Below are 17,595 nucleotides of genomic sequence, written 5' to 3' on the forward strand. Positions count from 1 at the left end.
ATAATAATAATAATAATAATAATAACAATAATAATAACTTTTTATATCATATCAGGAAATCAACTTCCGAGGGAAGGTCTTGAAAATTGAATATGTACAATAGAAAACTGTCTTGTTAATAACTGAAAATAACAGTTTTCATTTCTAAAATTCTACAAACCAGATAATAATTTTCTGAAAAATCATTTAGCAACAAACTAATAATAAAAAATGCATCAATCCTCTGTTATAAATGCTTTATCTAAAAGTTTTCATTTGTTTTTATTTCTATGGTTCAAAGATAAATCAAGGGCATAAAAAGGAAAAAAATTGATTCATAACATGATAGTCGCATAGCTTCCTCCCTTCTTTGTAGCAACTAGCTCTGCGAGTCTACAATGGTATCAATTACATTCTACCGCCCTTCCACCTGTATATTAAAGAGTCCTTTTCTCGAGACGCTCACAGAAATTATTCACCCTTCGGCGGGAAGCATGGCATTCGGCAAAGCTGTTTGACCGCCTAGCAAGACGACACTCGATATTTATACTTCGACTCCGATTTCTCCTGTTTATCTTTTCCTGAATTTTTGCGTCCTTTTAATTTTACTGTCGTCAAGCGATACAAGAAAACCGACTCGAAGTGCAGGCTGAAGCAACCATCATATATCTACAAGAGGATAACGCTTTCTTCACTCGAAGCTGTTATATTTCACCAATTCAACAAACAAGTTTCAACAACCTGTCCTAAGCAGAGTTGTCTCACTCAATCCTGGCTCTAAATTATCCTTGCAAATGCTCTATTCGCTTATAAATTATCGTAAATGCGAAAAAATCAAACCGAGCGAATGTAAAGACTTTGAGGGTATGGACTACTCCAATTGAATTTTCCTCCCTGTCTTTATTGAAATAGTGTAAGGAATACTTTCATCTTAAATGGTTCAACATCATTCATAAACTGCAGATTACTCGAAACAAGAGGATAAGTCTTAAATAAACGCCTGAATGGCCTGTTAAACAATCTTCTTAGCCGAAGTAGTATCGGTACTATGTACTATGTACTATGTACTATGTACTATGTACTATGTACTATGTACTATGTACTATGTAGCTTCTACTTGGCATCAGAACGATTCATTACAGATAATTGCATCTTAGATCATTGAATAAGAACCCCTGGCTTCATATCAGTGAGGAATGATCGAGACAATCGAGGTGGCGGCGTAGTGTTAAGAAAACCTAACTGTCCATCCAGTCTATAGATGGGATAATCTTGATATAGAAGCCACAATGATGTGTCACCACCTCAGTCTGTGAGATTAGAACCTTTTCTGGTCAGCTCTATCTACGTACCCTCCCTGGCGAATTTGATTCTTATTCGTTAAAACGAAAATCTTACAAAGAAGCGGCATCGTTGGCAACTGAGCCTCGTCAATATCGATCATCGACTTGACTCATGTAGTACATCAAGAGGTCAGTGTTTTTGTGTGTTTCATATAAAGTTTTACCTGAATGTAAAATTGTTTAGCAGCTTTATACCAAGAAACGACAGTATGCCACACACTGACTAATAGCAGAGGATAATGACCTTTTTTTGGGGAATGAAGATGCAACATCTCATTAATAATTTATCGCAAAGCATTTTCCTGAGTTAAAAAAAACCTTTTATCCCGCGAAATCGGGAGGACCAGCCCTGGCAAGACAGCCGTTTAATAATTGGGAAAATAGGTCACTCTTTGTCTATGGATAAATAACTTCAATATCTCATCGCCTTCCCTAATTAGAGCTACATCCAAAATTGCTTTACGCAATGCCTTGGAAAGGGCTATACATGAACGATTATCAACGAGAAGTAAGCCGCCATAGCGAGTTTTGGCATTTTGAACGATTGACACGTCGACCGTTAAGTGTTTGTCAGAGCACAGCAGATAGCTGAGGGTCATAATCCACCCATTAATTTTCGCGCTATTTTATTGGCTACTTTAAGTCACGTGGTAGAGAACCGGACTGTTATCACACAATAACCCCATCTACGTCGATATTTATCCTCCTACTATTTCTGTCGAAAAGAAAAAAAGCCATCGAAAAAGGCCAGCTTAAGAGTATTATCTTCTGATCTCTATTATTCTACTCGGAAGAAAACAAATCGTTTGGTAGAGTCAGGTTAATAGCGAGACTAAAAAGCCTTCAGCCTTCAGAGACACTACATAGCTACATTTTACCATAGCTCATTACTGACCCCAGTGATGAACACATTCCAAGCCATAAACACGTAATCTTAATCGCTCTGACGAAGGGCTAACGCTCGAAACGTCAGCTTTTTTACTATTTATGGTGGCCAATTTACGTTTTTAACTCAGTTGCTAACACTAAATTACCTGCTGTACTCTCCCACCGACGCAGCACCACAGTTTATTCAGAAACTTACCCCCTTTAATCTAAATGTGTTTGAAAGAGCTTCTTGATGTATACCATCTCAGCTCTTGCAAAGTTAATTCCTAAAGTCAATCATCCTAAATACAATTTAGGTCTATCATTAAAGGTTTCAGTCGCACGTTTTAAAAAATCAGTAAATGGCACCACTTGCTATCTGATGGTAGGAATAAGATCGCGACATGGAAGGTTTAATTGAATTACTGTCAAACATGCAACGGCCTTCTCTTACTCTGATTAGTCTATTTTTATGCTTGTTAAATATGGTAATAAAACGTACTTGTATCGTTACTGTACCTTTGGGTCGGCAGACCACACCAGCGTCTTCACTATGCCCACAGTTATGAACTCCCCATCCCTGGTGACCGCACTGAGATATGGATTTCTCATTTCCAAAACATCCAACGTCATCCAGCCATATCTGACCAGTTCCTTGTTTAAACGCTGCGGCTCTGAGTACTGATAAAGCTCCATCGTATCCAAGCTGGCGACAAACTACATCAGCGTCTTGTAAGTCCCACGAGTCGCCGCAAATGGTTCCCCATGTACCATTATAAAACACTTCAACACGACCAGACGACAACGAATTGGTGGAGCTCACCAAACGCACTGTTGTCATTGTGAGAATATAAGAAAGCTTGTTTAACATTGTGAGGGCTCCTCATAAGATCTATTTTTTTGGGCTGGAAATGATACTTAACTGGTTCATAAAGGTCTAAAATGTATGTTATGGATGGTTTTACTTGTACTTTAGTTAGCATTGATTCATTAAAAATAGTATTTTACGCACCACTTCGTAAAAACGGCTAAAAATGAGTAAAAAAACAAAAAAAAGAAAATCTGTTGGCTTTGAGTTGTTTATTGTGAGCGTGTATCGCCACATTACCTGCAGGTCGGCAAACTACGCCAGCGTCCTTATAGTGACCACAGTTATGAACTCCCCATCCTAAGTGACTGCAGTGTGATATCGATCTCTCATTTCCCACACATCGCACATTATCCAACCATATCTGGCCTGTTCCTTGTCCAAATGCTGCGTTACGAACTTCTTGTAAAGCTCCATCGTATCCAAGCTGGTTACAAACTACATTAGCGTCCTGTAAGTCCCAAAAGTTGCTACAAATTGTTCCCCATGTCCTTCTGTACAGCACTTCAACACGACCGGCACGGGATAAATAAGAATTCACTAAACGAACAGCTATAAAGTGGACATAAAAGTTGACCAATAGTTATTAGTAAACTAGTAAGAACTGGCATATTCAAATGTACTATCAAAGCCAGGCAGCTTTTCCAATCCGGTATAGGCAAACTTTTGAATAAAGCGCAGGGTTAAAGTGAATAATAATAATAATAATAATAATAATAATAATAATAACAATAATAATACCTTTTTATATCATATTATAATATGTACAATAGAAAACTGTCTTGTTAATAACTGAAAATACAATTTTCATTTCTAAAAATTCTTAAAACCAGATGAAAATTTTTTGATAAAAATTATTTAGCCGTAAACTAATAATAAAGAATGCAGTAATCCTCTGCTATAAATGGTTTATCTAAAAGTTTTCATTTGCTTTTATTTCTCTGGATCAAAGATAAATCAACAGCATAAAAAGAAAAAACTTATCCATAACATGATAGTCGCATAGCTTCCTCCCTTCTTTGCAGCAACTAGCTCTGCGAGTCTACAAAGGTATCATTTATATTCCACCGCCGTTCCACCTGTATTTTTTGAAATGGAGATATCGAAGAGCCCTTTTCTCGAGACGCTCACAGAAATTATTCACCCTTCGGCGGGAAGCATGGCATTCGGCAAAGCTGTTTGACCGCCTAGCAAGACGACACTCGATATTTATACTTCGACTCCGATTTCTTCTGTTTATCTTTTCCTGAATTTTTGCGTCCTTTTCATTTTACTGTCGTCAAGCGATACAAGAAAACCGACTCGAAGTGCAGGGCTGAAGCAACCATCATATATTTACAAAAGGATAACGCTTTCTTCACTCGAGGCTGCCATACTTCGCAAATTCAACGAAAAAGTTCCAACAACCTGTCCTAAGCAGAGTTGTCTCACTCAATCCTGGCTCTAAATCATTCTTGCAAATGTTCTGTTCCCTTGTAGATCATCGTAAATGCGAAAAAGTCAAACCGAGCGAATGTAAAGGCTTTGAGGGTATGGACGACTTCAATTGAATTTTCCTCCCTGTCTTTATTGAACTAGTGCAACCACTACTTTCATCTTAAATGGTTCCACATCATTCATAAACTGCAGATTACTCGACACAAGAGGACAAGGACCTGTCTGTCTTAAATAAACGCCTTAATGGCCTGTTAAACAATCTTCTTAGCCGAAGTGGCATCGGTGCTATGTACTATGTAACTTCTACTTGGCATCAGAGCGATTCATTACAGACAATTACATCTTAGATCATTGAATAAGAATCTCTGGCTACATATCTGTGAGAAATGATCGAGAAAATCGAGGTGGTGGAGAAGTATAAAAAAAACCTAACTGTACATACAGTCTTTAGATGGGATAATCTTGATATAGGAGGCACAAAGATGCGTCACCACCTCTGTGATATTAGAATCTTTTCTGATCAGCTCTATGCAGACCCTCCCTGGCGACTTTGATTCTGATTTGTTAGAACGAAAATCTCACAAAGAAGCGGAGTCGGTAATATTGATCGTCGACTTGACTCATGTAGTACAACAAGAGGTCCGTATTTTTGTGTGTTTCATCTGAAGTTATACCTTAACATGAAATTGTTTAGCAACTTTCTACCACGAAACGACAGTATGCCTTTTATCCCGCAAAATCGAGGACCAGTCTTAACGAGACAGCTATTTAAAAGTTGGGAATATAGTTCGCTCTTTGTCTATGGAGAAATGACTTCAAAATCTCATCGCCTTCCCTAATAAGAGCTACATCCAAGGTTGCTTTACGCCATTCCTTGCATAGGACTATACATCAACGACTTTCAACAAGAAGTAGGCCGCCATAGCAAGTTTTGGCATTTTGAACGATTGACACGTTGAGCGTTAAGTGTTTGTCAGAGCACAGCAGAGGTCTGAGGGTCATAATCCACCCATTAATTTTTGCGCGATTTTATTGGGTATTCTAAGTCATGTGGTAGAGAATCACCGGACTGTTAGCACGCAATAGTCCTCGTCTACGTCGAAATTAATCCTCCGATTATTTCTGTCGAAAATAAACAAGGCCATTGTTTTCAACTCAGTTGTTTACACTAAATCACCTGTTATACTCTCCCACCGACACAGCATCACAGTTTCTCTAGAAACTTACCCCCTTTATACACTTTACTATAGCTTATTACTGACCCCAGAGATGAACACATTCCAATTCTTATGCGCTTAAACTTAATCTAAATGTTTTTTTTACAGAGCTTCTTGATGTATTCCATCTCAGCTCGTGTAAAGTTATTTTCCAAAATCAATCTTCCTAAATACAATTTAGGGCTATCGTTAAAGGTTGAAGTAAGACGATTTAAAGAATCACGGAATGGCACCACTTGCTATCTGTTGGTGGGAATTATTGTCGAATATGCAACAGCTTTCTCTAATTCTGATTAGTCTATTTTTATGCTTGCTAAAGATGGTAATAAAAAGTGCTTGTATCGTTACTCTACCTTTGGGTCGGCAAACCACACCAGCGTCTTTACTATGCCCACAGTTCTCAACTCCCCATCCTCTGTGACTGCACTGTGATATGGATTTCTCATTTCCAACACATCTGACGTCATCCAGCCATATCTGACCAGTTCCTTGTCCAAACGCTGCGGCTCTAGGTGCTGATAAAGCTCCATGGTATCCAAGCTGGCGACAAACTACTTCAGCGTCTTGTAAGTTCCATAAGTCATCACAAATGGTTCCCCATATATCATTATAAAACACTTCAACACGACCAGATGACGGTAGATTGGTGGGGCTCACCAAACGAACTGTGGGCATAGAGATAAAATTTAGCTAGGCATACATGGTGAGCGTTCGTCAAAAGAAATGTTTTAATCAGTGGGGGAGCCAACGGCCAACATCAGTCATGTAATTGTTATTGCATTTGACCAGGTCGTTCGATGGAATATACGAAAATATGAAAAGAACAACATTGGAAATACCTATTGAGAAAAGGTGCAATACAAGTTTGGTTTACTTGAATTCGCTCTGCCAGCATCATGAGGTAGGAAAAATGAAAAATCGAGAGAACGAAGGAAAGTCTGTGTATTCTAAATTATATACGATGTAGGAGTATCACCTCCTTACCTGCTGGTCAACGTCTTTAGCATGCCCAAATTTGTGGGCTTCCCATCGTTCGTGATAGAAAGGTTAATTTCATTACTGTTAAATTTTGTAACGACTTTCTCGTATTCTGATTGGCCCTTTTTTACATGCCCAGAAAAATTGGCAATAAAAAGTGCTCGTAATTTTGACTTAAGCCAAAGACGAGAATCGTGTAAGTTGATGCACTACAACACTTACCAGTAACACTTGCTGCTTTCGGAAGAAGCACCACAATACCTGAAAGAAAAACCACGAAAACTTATTTCTAAATTAACTTTTGCAAGCCCTGTTATGTGCATGAATACTCGACATCATCAGCCAGTAATTATTGTGCCTTCTCTAGAAACTTCTCTGTGGTAGGAGCACTCAAATTAAAGCCGAATAGGTGGCCAAGTTTTATTATACAAACTTGGTCTTTCAATCGATTGGAAAATATAATTTTTCCACGTACTGGACTGGACTGTAACAGTAAACCTGACATGGAATAATAAAAAATAAACGCAAAAACACATTTTGTCTTTATTGAAATCATCACCTCTCAGCCAAAGAACGATGTCAATCAATTGTACAATACTTTTAACAGAGGCAGAAACATAAGCATGAGCTTAGCGTAATGTTAAGACAGGCACGCGCCTAATTTAGAATCCCAATGTTAAAGTTATTGACGGAAGGATAGATTGGTGAATGATAGATTTAAGTGCGTGGCTCTGAGGGTGAAATGTGAGAGGAATGCGATCGTTATTTTCCTTCTGAGCCGTTTGTAGTGCTGACTGTCGATCAATTTGTTGGGCGCGGTGGTGGCCCGCTTGAACGAAAGAAACAGGTTAGCCACGTTCATCGAAAAACTGATAGATTGCCTCTGATTTTCCGGAAAAATCAGAGTCGTCACTACATAAACGACGAAGTCTGATTGAACTGTGAAAAAGGTATGAACTTCTTTTCGTGTGATGGATGTAAAGATGAATATAACAAGTAATTATGTGAATCTGTAGTGCATGTAACGTTGCCTAAAATTGAAATTTTTATGTCTAGAAAAGCCAAAGAAGTGTCGTAAATTTCCTAGGTATATTTCAGAGCCGGGTGAAAGGAATTGACGGCGGTTATAAATTGAGTGAGCTCCTCTTTGGTAGAGGCGGTGGCGCCGATGCAGTCGTCAATGTAGCGGCCGTAGAGTTCAGGTTTGGGGCCATGGTATTGACTAAAAAATTGGTGTTCGATAAAACCTACGAAAAGATTGGCATAGCTGGGTCCCAATTTAGTACCCATGACTGCGCAATTAGCTTGATTGTAGTGGTTGTCACTGAATGAAAAGCAATTGAATATGAGTACTAGTTTGGCTAGACGGAGTAATGTTTCAGAGCTAGGTTCCTTAACAGTGCATTAATCGAAAAAATGTTTGAGGGCCCAGAGATCTTCATTGTTGTTGGGAATGAGCATCCATAAGTTTGTTTTGGCCAAGGAAATTAAAGTCACAAAAAAATGCTAATGCATGTTGGCTGTCCTTCATGTATTATGGTAAAGTTTTGACAATAGGTGCTATAATTTTGTCTAAATAGCTTGAAATGAGTTCGGTGGGACAACTGCAGGCAGAGACGATAGGTCGACCTGGGTTGTTAGGATTGTGGATTTTAGATAAAAAGTAAATACACAAAGTTCTAGGAGCGGTGATGGAGAGAGTTTTTGCAGTGGCCAGCAATTATAGTTTAGCTATGAGATCGTTAATCGTGTTTTTGACCATGTTTTGGTTGATGAAAGTGAGATCTTTGTCAACTTTTACATAAAAAGAGGTGTCAGAAGTTGCCGCAAAGCTTTCTCTTTTTAGAAGTCGGCCCGCCACACATCGACTGCGCCTCACTTGTCGGCCGCTTTAATAACTATGTCTGCGTTTTTGTAGACTTTTTAGTGCCGACCATTCTTTCGAAGAAAGGTTAGAAAATTTGGTGTCACAATTGAATTTAAGTTTGTTAATATCGTGGCGACACTTTTTGATGAAAAAACCTAAAGATGCGAATTGGCCCCCTGGGGAGTCCATTTAGACTTTCGAATCTGGAGTGTTTCGAAAGTATCTTTGTTAGAGGTGTTAGAATTATCCTCTGTCGTGAAAAGAGGCTTATAATTTTTTATTAGTTTTATGATGAAGAAAACAATAAATTCGCCACGCATTCGTTAAAAATTTTCAAAACCAACTTTAGTTTCCGAACGAACAGAGGTGGCATGAGCATACTTCTGTACTCTCATAAAGCTCGCCAAAATAGACCATTCGAATCTTTGTTAGATTGTTTTAATAATTTAATTGGATAAGACTAAAGCAGTCAAATGTAAAACCATCAAAGATCGCAAACTGAAATAGCTGACAAACTGAAATAGTTCACAAACTGAAATAGTTCACGCGCTGAAATAGTTTACAAACTAAAATAGTTCAGCAGGTTTTTTATCATTCCTGTTTGATTTGTTTTTGACCAAAGAACTATTAATTAACAATTGTTTATACGTCACATGCGTTCATCGAGATATGAAGCACGCGGGAAGTTTGGAGAGCACGAAAGATGCGTAAGAGTTGCTCGAGGGCGTAGCCAAGAGTAACTCTAGCTTCTTGAGTGCTCTCCAAACTTCCCAAGCACTCCATATCTCGATGAACGCACAGCTGACGTCTGAACCAGTTGTTTTGTAACATTTTCAACCAGATGGTTTAAATGTTGTAAAAGGGTTAATATTCCCTCTGCTACACTTCAGCGCGTTGATAATTTTGTTTAAGGAAAACATTTCGCTACGCTGTAAACGATCTTGTCTTAGATTGGTCAAAAAACTGACAGGTGAATCCATGCGTGTAAATGAACTTTATTTTCTGATTGAATACAAAATTCTCGAGGGATTTGTTTACTGACGTCATGGGCGTGCACAATAAGAAAAGGAAGCACGCTCACGCAATTGAATTTGATTAGACAAATTTACGCGCTGTTAACAGCGTTTCAACTCTATTACTGTAATTAAGCTTGAGACAGTCTTAAAACGTGAAAACCTTCAAAAAGTCGGACAGTCTACTTTCAGCGTTTTCTCTTTGGTGTTTTTTGTATCTGCTCACGTTATAATTTCGTCAATTTCGACGTTTAGCATGTCTACAAACCGGTGTTTATTTCTCCCGTTGATACTAGCTGACTCGGTGTTTTCATCAATACTTTGGTTCCGAAATTTCACTTTCTATCCAAGTAATTTGTTCTGTTACTTACAGGTTGTTCTGGATCAATTGAAGCTAGGAACTCGTTGTCATATTCGCGTTCTAGGTCATGCAAGACTTGTGGGTCAATAGAAAAAAGAAAAAAAAGAAAAGAGAAAAGTCCGGGAAATATTCCGTCATTGCACAAATTGGTTGATGGTGAGACAAAGTTACTCCGTGCATCTGCACTCTGCCGGGATAAAGCACGACGTTTCAGCCAAATCAGAACGCGTAAAAAAAATTTTAATAGAGAATAGTCATTTGATGTGAAAATAGCCTCCTTGTGGTTTACTGAACTAAACAACTCTTCCACTTTCCCAAGTTTTCCAAAAATACGATGCGAAAAACTGTTCATGATCAGTCACCAACGATCCCAAAGAGTTTAGACGCATGGCTGAAGTCGTACAAAACCTGTTTTCTCTGCCTTGCATAGTCATTCACGAGATTTTCCGAGCTTTCAGAAATAAGAATTTAAGAACAAAAATTAGCGGAGGCTATGTATGAGAAAGACAAATTAAGTAAATCGAGGTATCAGCCACTTGTAAAATATCTATCAACAGAGGACTTTTCGTTTCAGGTTCTCGCAAGTTAAGATTTCGAACATCTTTGAATAAAACGCAAAGGAGTTCACAGGGGTAAAAGCACGGAGGTGCAAGTGTCAATAATCCGATCGTCGGAATTGCGGTTTGGATCATTATTTAATTTCAACTTGAGCCTATCTTGCTAATAAAATTGAAAGTGTGGTAGATTTTAAGCTAGAACAGTTCGATTTTTCGCTATTAACATTTATCACGCGATATCAGATTCTGGCTTCGCCCTCATCGATCATCATGCCATACTCTCGAACTACAAATTAGTTTGTTTAAATAAACGTCTAAAAATTAACTTATCAAATCGAAAAGTGCTTACTTCCAAGAAGAAACATGAACGCTCCAAGCGTCATTCCAAATACTTTAAAGATCCTGATGAGTAATCAGCTTCCCCGTCCACAATAGTTCCTTTACAGTTGGTCACAATTACAGTGGAACCTCGATTTAACGAACCTCTATATAACGAAGTCCAGGATATAACGAACAATACTTTTCAGCCCGGCCAAAGTTACAGTAAAATGTATGGGAAAGAATCTCGATACAACGAGCCTCGATATGATGGAATCCTCGTTATAACGAACACTATCGAGAAGTCCAGACGTATAATATACCCCGATATAACGAGGCTATGTCAACAATTGACAAAAGCCAGACCAACAAGAATCAAAATCCTTCAATTCTGTAATAGAACAACTTCACAGTTAACAGCTCATTATAAATGCTGAAACTGACACTGTCGACAATTGTCCTCCGTGCTTTAACCCTCTAAGTCTCAAGATCTGATTGTTGATTCTCCCCTCTAGCCGCAATACATCTCCTTGTCAGTTAGTTACGAGAATTTGTGTTGGATCAAGATGATTGGTTTGAGTATTCTTATTAACTGTGTTCAGGTTAAAGTATGGATATTATGGGGAGAAGTCACATGCTGATCACTTCTGGGAGTTAAAAGGTTAAAAAAAAAGGTGCTGTAGCTATGTAGAGACCTATACAGCGCACTGTAGCTTCATAAAGAAATTAAAACACAAATGTTATTTACAGTGATCGTTCCGATTCCAAAATGCTGGGTAGTACGATGTCACATCACAAAAAAAATTAACCATCCCTCGATATAACGAACGTCTTTAAGATATGCAAATCAATTCTCTCTGTAGTGATGTAATGATGTAGATTTACGGATGCTTGAAACGGTTTTCCGAAACACCCACCGACTGCTTTCAAAGCGCTCAAAAACCAACTTTCCTTGTTTGCAGGCGAATCAATTTCATAGGTGCAATAACCAAAGGATTGAAGTTTGAAATAGTGGACGTAGTATGTCAATCACTATGGTCTCTGTTTAGGGAGAGTAAGGTGTGCTCGAGTTTGTTTTCGAGTTCGAGTTCGTGTTGGACTTCGATTTACGTTTCGAGTTTTAGTTTAAAAATTCAATTTTGACACAAGTTAAGAATTCATCGCCGTACAATAAGTACTCCAAAGAGACTGATTGAATCTCCTTTCCAAGCTACATCGCCAGGTAAACTCTGATAGGGGCAACTAAAGGCAATTATAAGATGGTTATCCTCCCACGCGGAACGGAAACTGTCCCTAGGAAAGGAGATACTTGCATGGTGAATCTAACCATGGTGCGAGAAAGTGAATGCCCACATGGAACATTTTTCTTCTTCAGGTTTTATCTACGGTTTATGTAGCAGATTGAAGATAAATTGGTGACCACCTGATAGTGATTCTATCAACATTGCTTTTTACAAATACCGAAAAAAAAGCAAGAATTAATAAATAAACGTATGTATAAAATGATTCTGGTACCAAAGTCCTCTGAACCTGAAATTAAATTCTGTATTGACTACAGATCTAAAGAACCGCGGAAAAGCGGGAGCAGTCATTCTTCCACACTTGATTTCGTTAATTATCAACAGGACTGCAGGACTTTGAAAGCAAGTTTTCCATGAAACGAAGAACCAATTTCTTTCGTTGGTTATTTTTGCGGTTGTAAATGGGTAACCTGAAACGATTATAGTAACCATTTCATTCTTTTGTAATATCACTCCTGATAAGAGCAACTTCCTATAAGATCCATTTTCATAATCATAGCTATTTTTCGCGTGTTTTTCAGCAGACTTATGCATTGAGAATTCTACAGTTAATAAACTTACACAATACATCCCCGCGACACGTACTTATGGAACCATTGCCGATTCCATCCCATGCATAGCGTTGATGTCCTCACTTGGTTGCCTTTAACGTCGAACAAATTAAGTTGCTCATCGCTGCTAATGACATCTCATGGATCTTCCCATAACCACGTATTTGACGTTTGGAAGACGATTACCAATTGCGTTACACTGAAGATGTACGCTACTTCCTCCAGTAACTGAACTCGGACACTGCAAGGCTTGAACTTAAAATAAATCAAACTGAGTTAACTTTAAAAAATTAGTAATCAGATCGCACGAAATTCTTGTTCTAGTTGGTTAATTTGGATCATGATCGAGTGTTCTACTGAGTCAAGACACACGGTCCAACGCTAACATGAATATATCACATTTAAAAATATCTTACGTTAAATCAATACCATGCTGCCTTGTGCTCAGTGAGATACTCAGTATACACGTCTCTGTCATTATCCTTTGAATCCAGATCTATATCATTTACAACGTTCAATCGCTCTGACGAAGGGTTAACGCAAGAAACGTTAGCTTTTAAACTCTTTACGGTGGCCAATTTACGTTATCAACCCATCTAATCATTATTAAATTACCTTTTCATACTCTCCCCCCGACGCAGCACCACAGTTTCTTTAGAGACTTACCCCTTTACTCTTTCGCCTTATATCTTCTTCCGGCAACTTACACTGTTAGATTCGTGGCGATCTCAGAAATCTTTGCGCAATTGCAAAGATCCGATGCCCTTTTTTGGGTTGTTAATGGTAATCAAGCAATTTCACCTCGTCCATTGAGAAACGCCGAGTCAAAAATTACTCATCAACTTTTTCAAGCATTTTGATCCGTGTACTTACAACCGAAACAAACGATAGCGTTAGTAAAACTGTTAAAATGTTAGTAAAACCTTGCAGACCAGATAACCTTACCTAAGAAGAAAAATTATCACATGCCGGATCGGTGAATATCCTAATTTTATTTAATTTTGCAACAGAAGGCAATCGCCTCTTTAAAACTGATAACAAACTTAAAATTTCTCAATATATTTTAACAGCTGTCAATTCATACTGTTTGAATTCTAAGAGCCAATTTAAGCCTTTTTGATAAGAAGTGTTGAACGAGCATTTAAAAAGCTCAGTATGTAGCGCTCGAACTTTCTTTCCCCTAATCTGTAATCAATGGTAATCATGTGTTCTGTTGTGCCCATGAGTGTCAATCAGAACAGTAAATTGACTCAGAGACGCTGTATGTCATTGGGTAGGTGTTGAATTATAGAACATGAGTTATTTATTGATGGGTTTTAGTGTAGGATGGTTGTGAAAATAGCAGACACAATAATGTAAAAAGATTTGAATTCGATGAAACCAATACGTAACTGTGATTTTAGTCTACACAGGTAAGTTCATGCCTCAAGCTCAAAACTCACAGCTGATCAAACATTGCGTGAAGAGATTGTCCAGTGCTCTATCACCGGACACCGTCTAATGAAACTCGGCTTAAAGCAAAAAAAATAATGCCATGGTTATTTCTTATTTTTTATTCTTGAAAAAATTACTAGCCTCTTCTGCTTTTCTAATCATTCTCATACTTGGTAAATACTTACACAAATGGTACATATTTTCAAATGTAAATATTTATTTACATTTGCATAATGGCAATTCACATCCTTCTTTATGCGACAATCGAACCAAAGACGTATCATCTTGTTTCATCTATCGTGGTTGCTCATTATCCTTTGGCAGTAAGAAGGGCTTAACGTCAGTCTGGTCTACAAAAAAAACTTAAAAAGATGGACGAGAAAAAACATTTTAAATGGCAAATCCAACAATGTGAATAAGACATGAAGTTCGATCCAATTAGTCTATATGTAAAATAATAGTTGATGCAAACGAGACAATGCTTGAAGCACACCGGTTCTCTACAATGAACTATAAATGGCGTGCATAGTGCTGCTGTTAACTTAAGGGCTTTATATGACGTAGCTTTCACTTATATATCGTTAATTGTATTCATTAAATAATAGAAAAAAAATTCTACTTATATGACCATACCAAACGTTGGTGGACCTTTCAGACTTAAGAGCGCTTGTCTGTACAAATCAAACATATCGCGACAAGGGTGGAAAATTCGATTTCTTTCTTATTTTAATGTTAGATAGGCTAGGCTATAACTAAAATCACTGGATACTTTTTTTGGCAAAATATCTTTTTATTTCGTAGAAAAATACAAATAACGAAATTCCGTTAAAATCGTCATTTTTAGCAGCAAATTATTGCACGAGTTTGAGGGCTTCGCGTGCAAAAACGAATCACTATCTCGTCTTTTAAACACTCAAATATTCTTTTTCGATCTCACAAGACCTCACAAAATGATTTTTGTAAACATTGCGCTCTTCTTTGCGCTTAAAAATAATTTAATTTCGAAAGCATGCATTTCTCTTCAGTAAAAATACTTCGTAAATAAAATTAATTTTCACCATGTGCTAAACCTTCAAATGGATTAAGCTTGAATTTCGAAAAGATGTCCTCAATATAACTGTAAAAATATGTTTGGGCAAATGATTGAGAGCGATACAAAAGCTTCTCAAAGTCCGTAAAAATGCTGTTATTTGACCTTTTGCGGTCAACATTCCAATCGCGAGTCACATATTTGAATATGTTTCAACCCATATTAGGGCCGAAAAATGTACATAGAAAGAGATATTTCCTAATGCTCTAACCTCATTTGCCGCAGAAGACCGATCCAGAGACCATTTTAGTGTGATTCTCTCGTCGTTCGTCGTATTTAGGTCTGTATAAATGATAACTTCCGATGAAACCACCAACCCTGTCGAACACCATCTTGTTGTCAAACGTTCGATATCTTTCTTCACTGTAGCGTCTTATTCAACGGTTTAGTTGACTGCGAGTATTGCTTAGTTTACAATGCACTAAAAGATTACATCTGACAGTCTAATTCAATGCTAAACGAGTTGACTACAAACATGTACGCCCTTTGAGTATTTGGGTTGTCACGCAATACCGGTGACAAAGGAACTTTAGGGGGTAGGTGAAGGGCAAAACTCCATATAATGAAGCGCTACCAGAATTGAACTCTTGGAACCCCCAAAATATTTTATTCTATAAAAATTTTTGTAATAGTGTCATCTTTGTCTGGTGACAAACAGTAAAATACATTTATTTATTGTAGGGAATTATTCTTGTTTTTTTGGCGCTCTGTTCCTGTCGTACTTATTAGGGGTTTTTTTCTTTACACTAGAATTGCAAGAAATACCCTAAGAGCATGAAAGAGAACCTTTTGTAGATTTTTACAACACCATGCTACAAAACGCAGTGGTGGGGATGTGTGGCTTATTTGAGGCTGGGGTGCCATGTTCCGTGGCCAATGGGTGGGGCTTGCATAAGGGAGTGGTACTATTAACCACTGTTAACTGACCCAACTACCGTTTAAAACCTTAAACTACAGAGGGGCCGACATATGTGCGCTCGGCACAAAATAAGGTCGATCTCATCTTCAGGACCGGTAAATTTGAAAGCCGACTCATGACTTGCGATATTCTTGGTGCATGAAAGTAATGGAACGATTTCCGTTTCACGCATTCGATCTCTGGTATTGTAACCACAAACTCCGCCAATAAGCGACTTGAACGAACAACAACCTTCCATTTTTTTTATGTAACAAAGTTGACCGTGTAAGTTAGTGTATTTGTGAAAAACAAAGTCCGAAGCCCCGCCTCTAAGCGAACAATAGGCATCATGTAATTACCACAAACCAGGTTTTGTTTACTTAGGCTTACTATTCATAGCAGTTACTAAATTTAGCTTTTCAACGAGTATTAGCCAAAGGCCCGATCTCCGCGACTTACATGTAAGAGATTTCGATGATTTCGATGTTCACAACAACAAAAAAACTCAGCAGCAGGGTGACGTCTTTTTTACTTTCCCCTTCCCCTACCCCCTAAAAAATAACTTTCCATTGTATGATTTGCATTGCGTGACGACTCTCCGTATACAAAACTACTTTGACTGCAACATATTTGTAGTGCCACTTTTAAAAGCATCGATCAGATCTACTGCACCACAAACCGAACAACACTCACAGTCAACTGAACCGCTGAATAAGATGTCACAGTGCACAAAGATGTCAAACGTTTTATAACGAAGTTTGGTGATAGTTCGCAGATTGACAGGCAGTTTCATCGGACGTTATAAATACGACGAGCGACAAGATAACCAAAGTAAAATGGTCTTTGGATCTTTCTTCTAAGGCAAATGAGGTTAGAGCATTTGGAAATGTGTACCCATGTACATTTTCCCGCCTCATGTGGGTTGAATCATATTAAAGTATGTGTGTGGCTCGCGACTGGAATGTTGACCGCGAAAGGTCAAATAACTGCATTTTAACGGACTTTGAAAAGCTTTCGTATCGCTCTCAATCATTTACCCAAAGAAATTTTTACAGTAATATTGAGAACATCTTTTCGTAATTCTACCGCCCAAAGCTTAATCAACTTGAAGGTTTAGCACATGCTGAAAATTAAATTTACTCACAAAGTACTTTTACTGAAGAGAAATGTATGCTTTCGAAATTAAATTATTTTACACGCAAAGAGGAACGCAGTGTTTACAAAAATCGTTTTGTGAGGTCTTATGAGGTTGAAAAAGAAGATTTGAGTGTTAAAAAGACGAGATTGTGATTCATTTTTGAATGCGAAGCCCTCAAACTTGTGCAATAATTTGCCGCTAAAAATGACGATTTTAACGGAATTTTGTTATTTGAATTGTTCTCTGAAATAAAAAGATATTTTGCCAAAAAAAGTATCCAGAGATTTTAGTTATAGTCTAGCCTATCTAATATTAAAATAAGGAAGAAATCGAATTTTTCACCCTTGCCGCGAAATTTAGAATTTGTCTGATTTTTAC

General features: G+C 37.8%; 1 protein-coding gene and 1 pseudogene across 1 annotated transcript in view; both read right to left on the reverse strand.

The window, feature by feature from the left end:
• LOC113665702 (uncharacterized) overlaps positions 1 to 11,249 on the reverse strand; it is a 29,929-nt gene extending 18,680 nt beyond the window's left edge. The window contains exons 1-5 of the mRNA XM_089208645.1: positions 10,837 to 11,249; positions 6,912 to 6,950; positions 6,065 to 6,376; positions 3,298 to 3,609; positions 2,709 to 3,020 (exon numbers count right to left, since the gene is read on the reverse strand). Of these exons, the coding sequence (XP_089064771.1) occupies positions 2,709 to 3,020; positions 3,298 to 3,609; positions 6,065 to 6,376; positions 6,912 to 6,950; positions 10,837 to 10,870 (1,009 nt within the window). The 5' untranslated portion in view covers positions 10,871 to 11,249. The remainder of the gene's footprint in view (positions 1 to 2,708; positions 3,021 to 3,297; positions 3,610 to 6,064; positions 6,377 to 6,911; positions 6,951 to 10,836) is intronic.
• On the reverse strand, positions 7,352 to 8,973 carry LOC149044108 (uncharacterized; annotated as a pseudogene).
• Positions 11,250 to 17,595: the final 6,346 nt, after the last annotated feature.

This window comes from Pocillopora damicornis, chromosome 6 (assembly GCF_964200805.1).
Source record: "Pocillopora damicornis chromosome 6, jaPocDami1.2, whole genome shotgun sequence".
Classification (NCBI taxonomy): Eukaryota; Metazoa; Cnidaria; class Anthozoa; order Scleractinia; family Pocilloporidae; genus Pocillopora; species Pocillopora damicornis.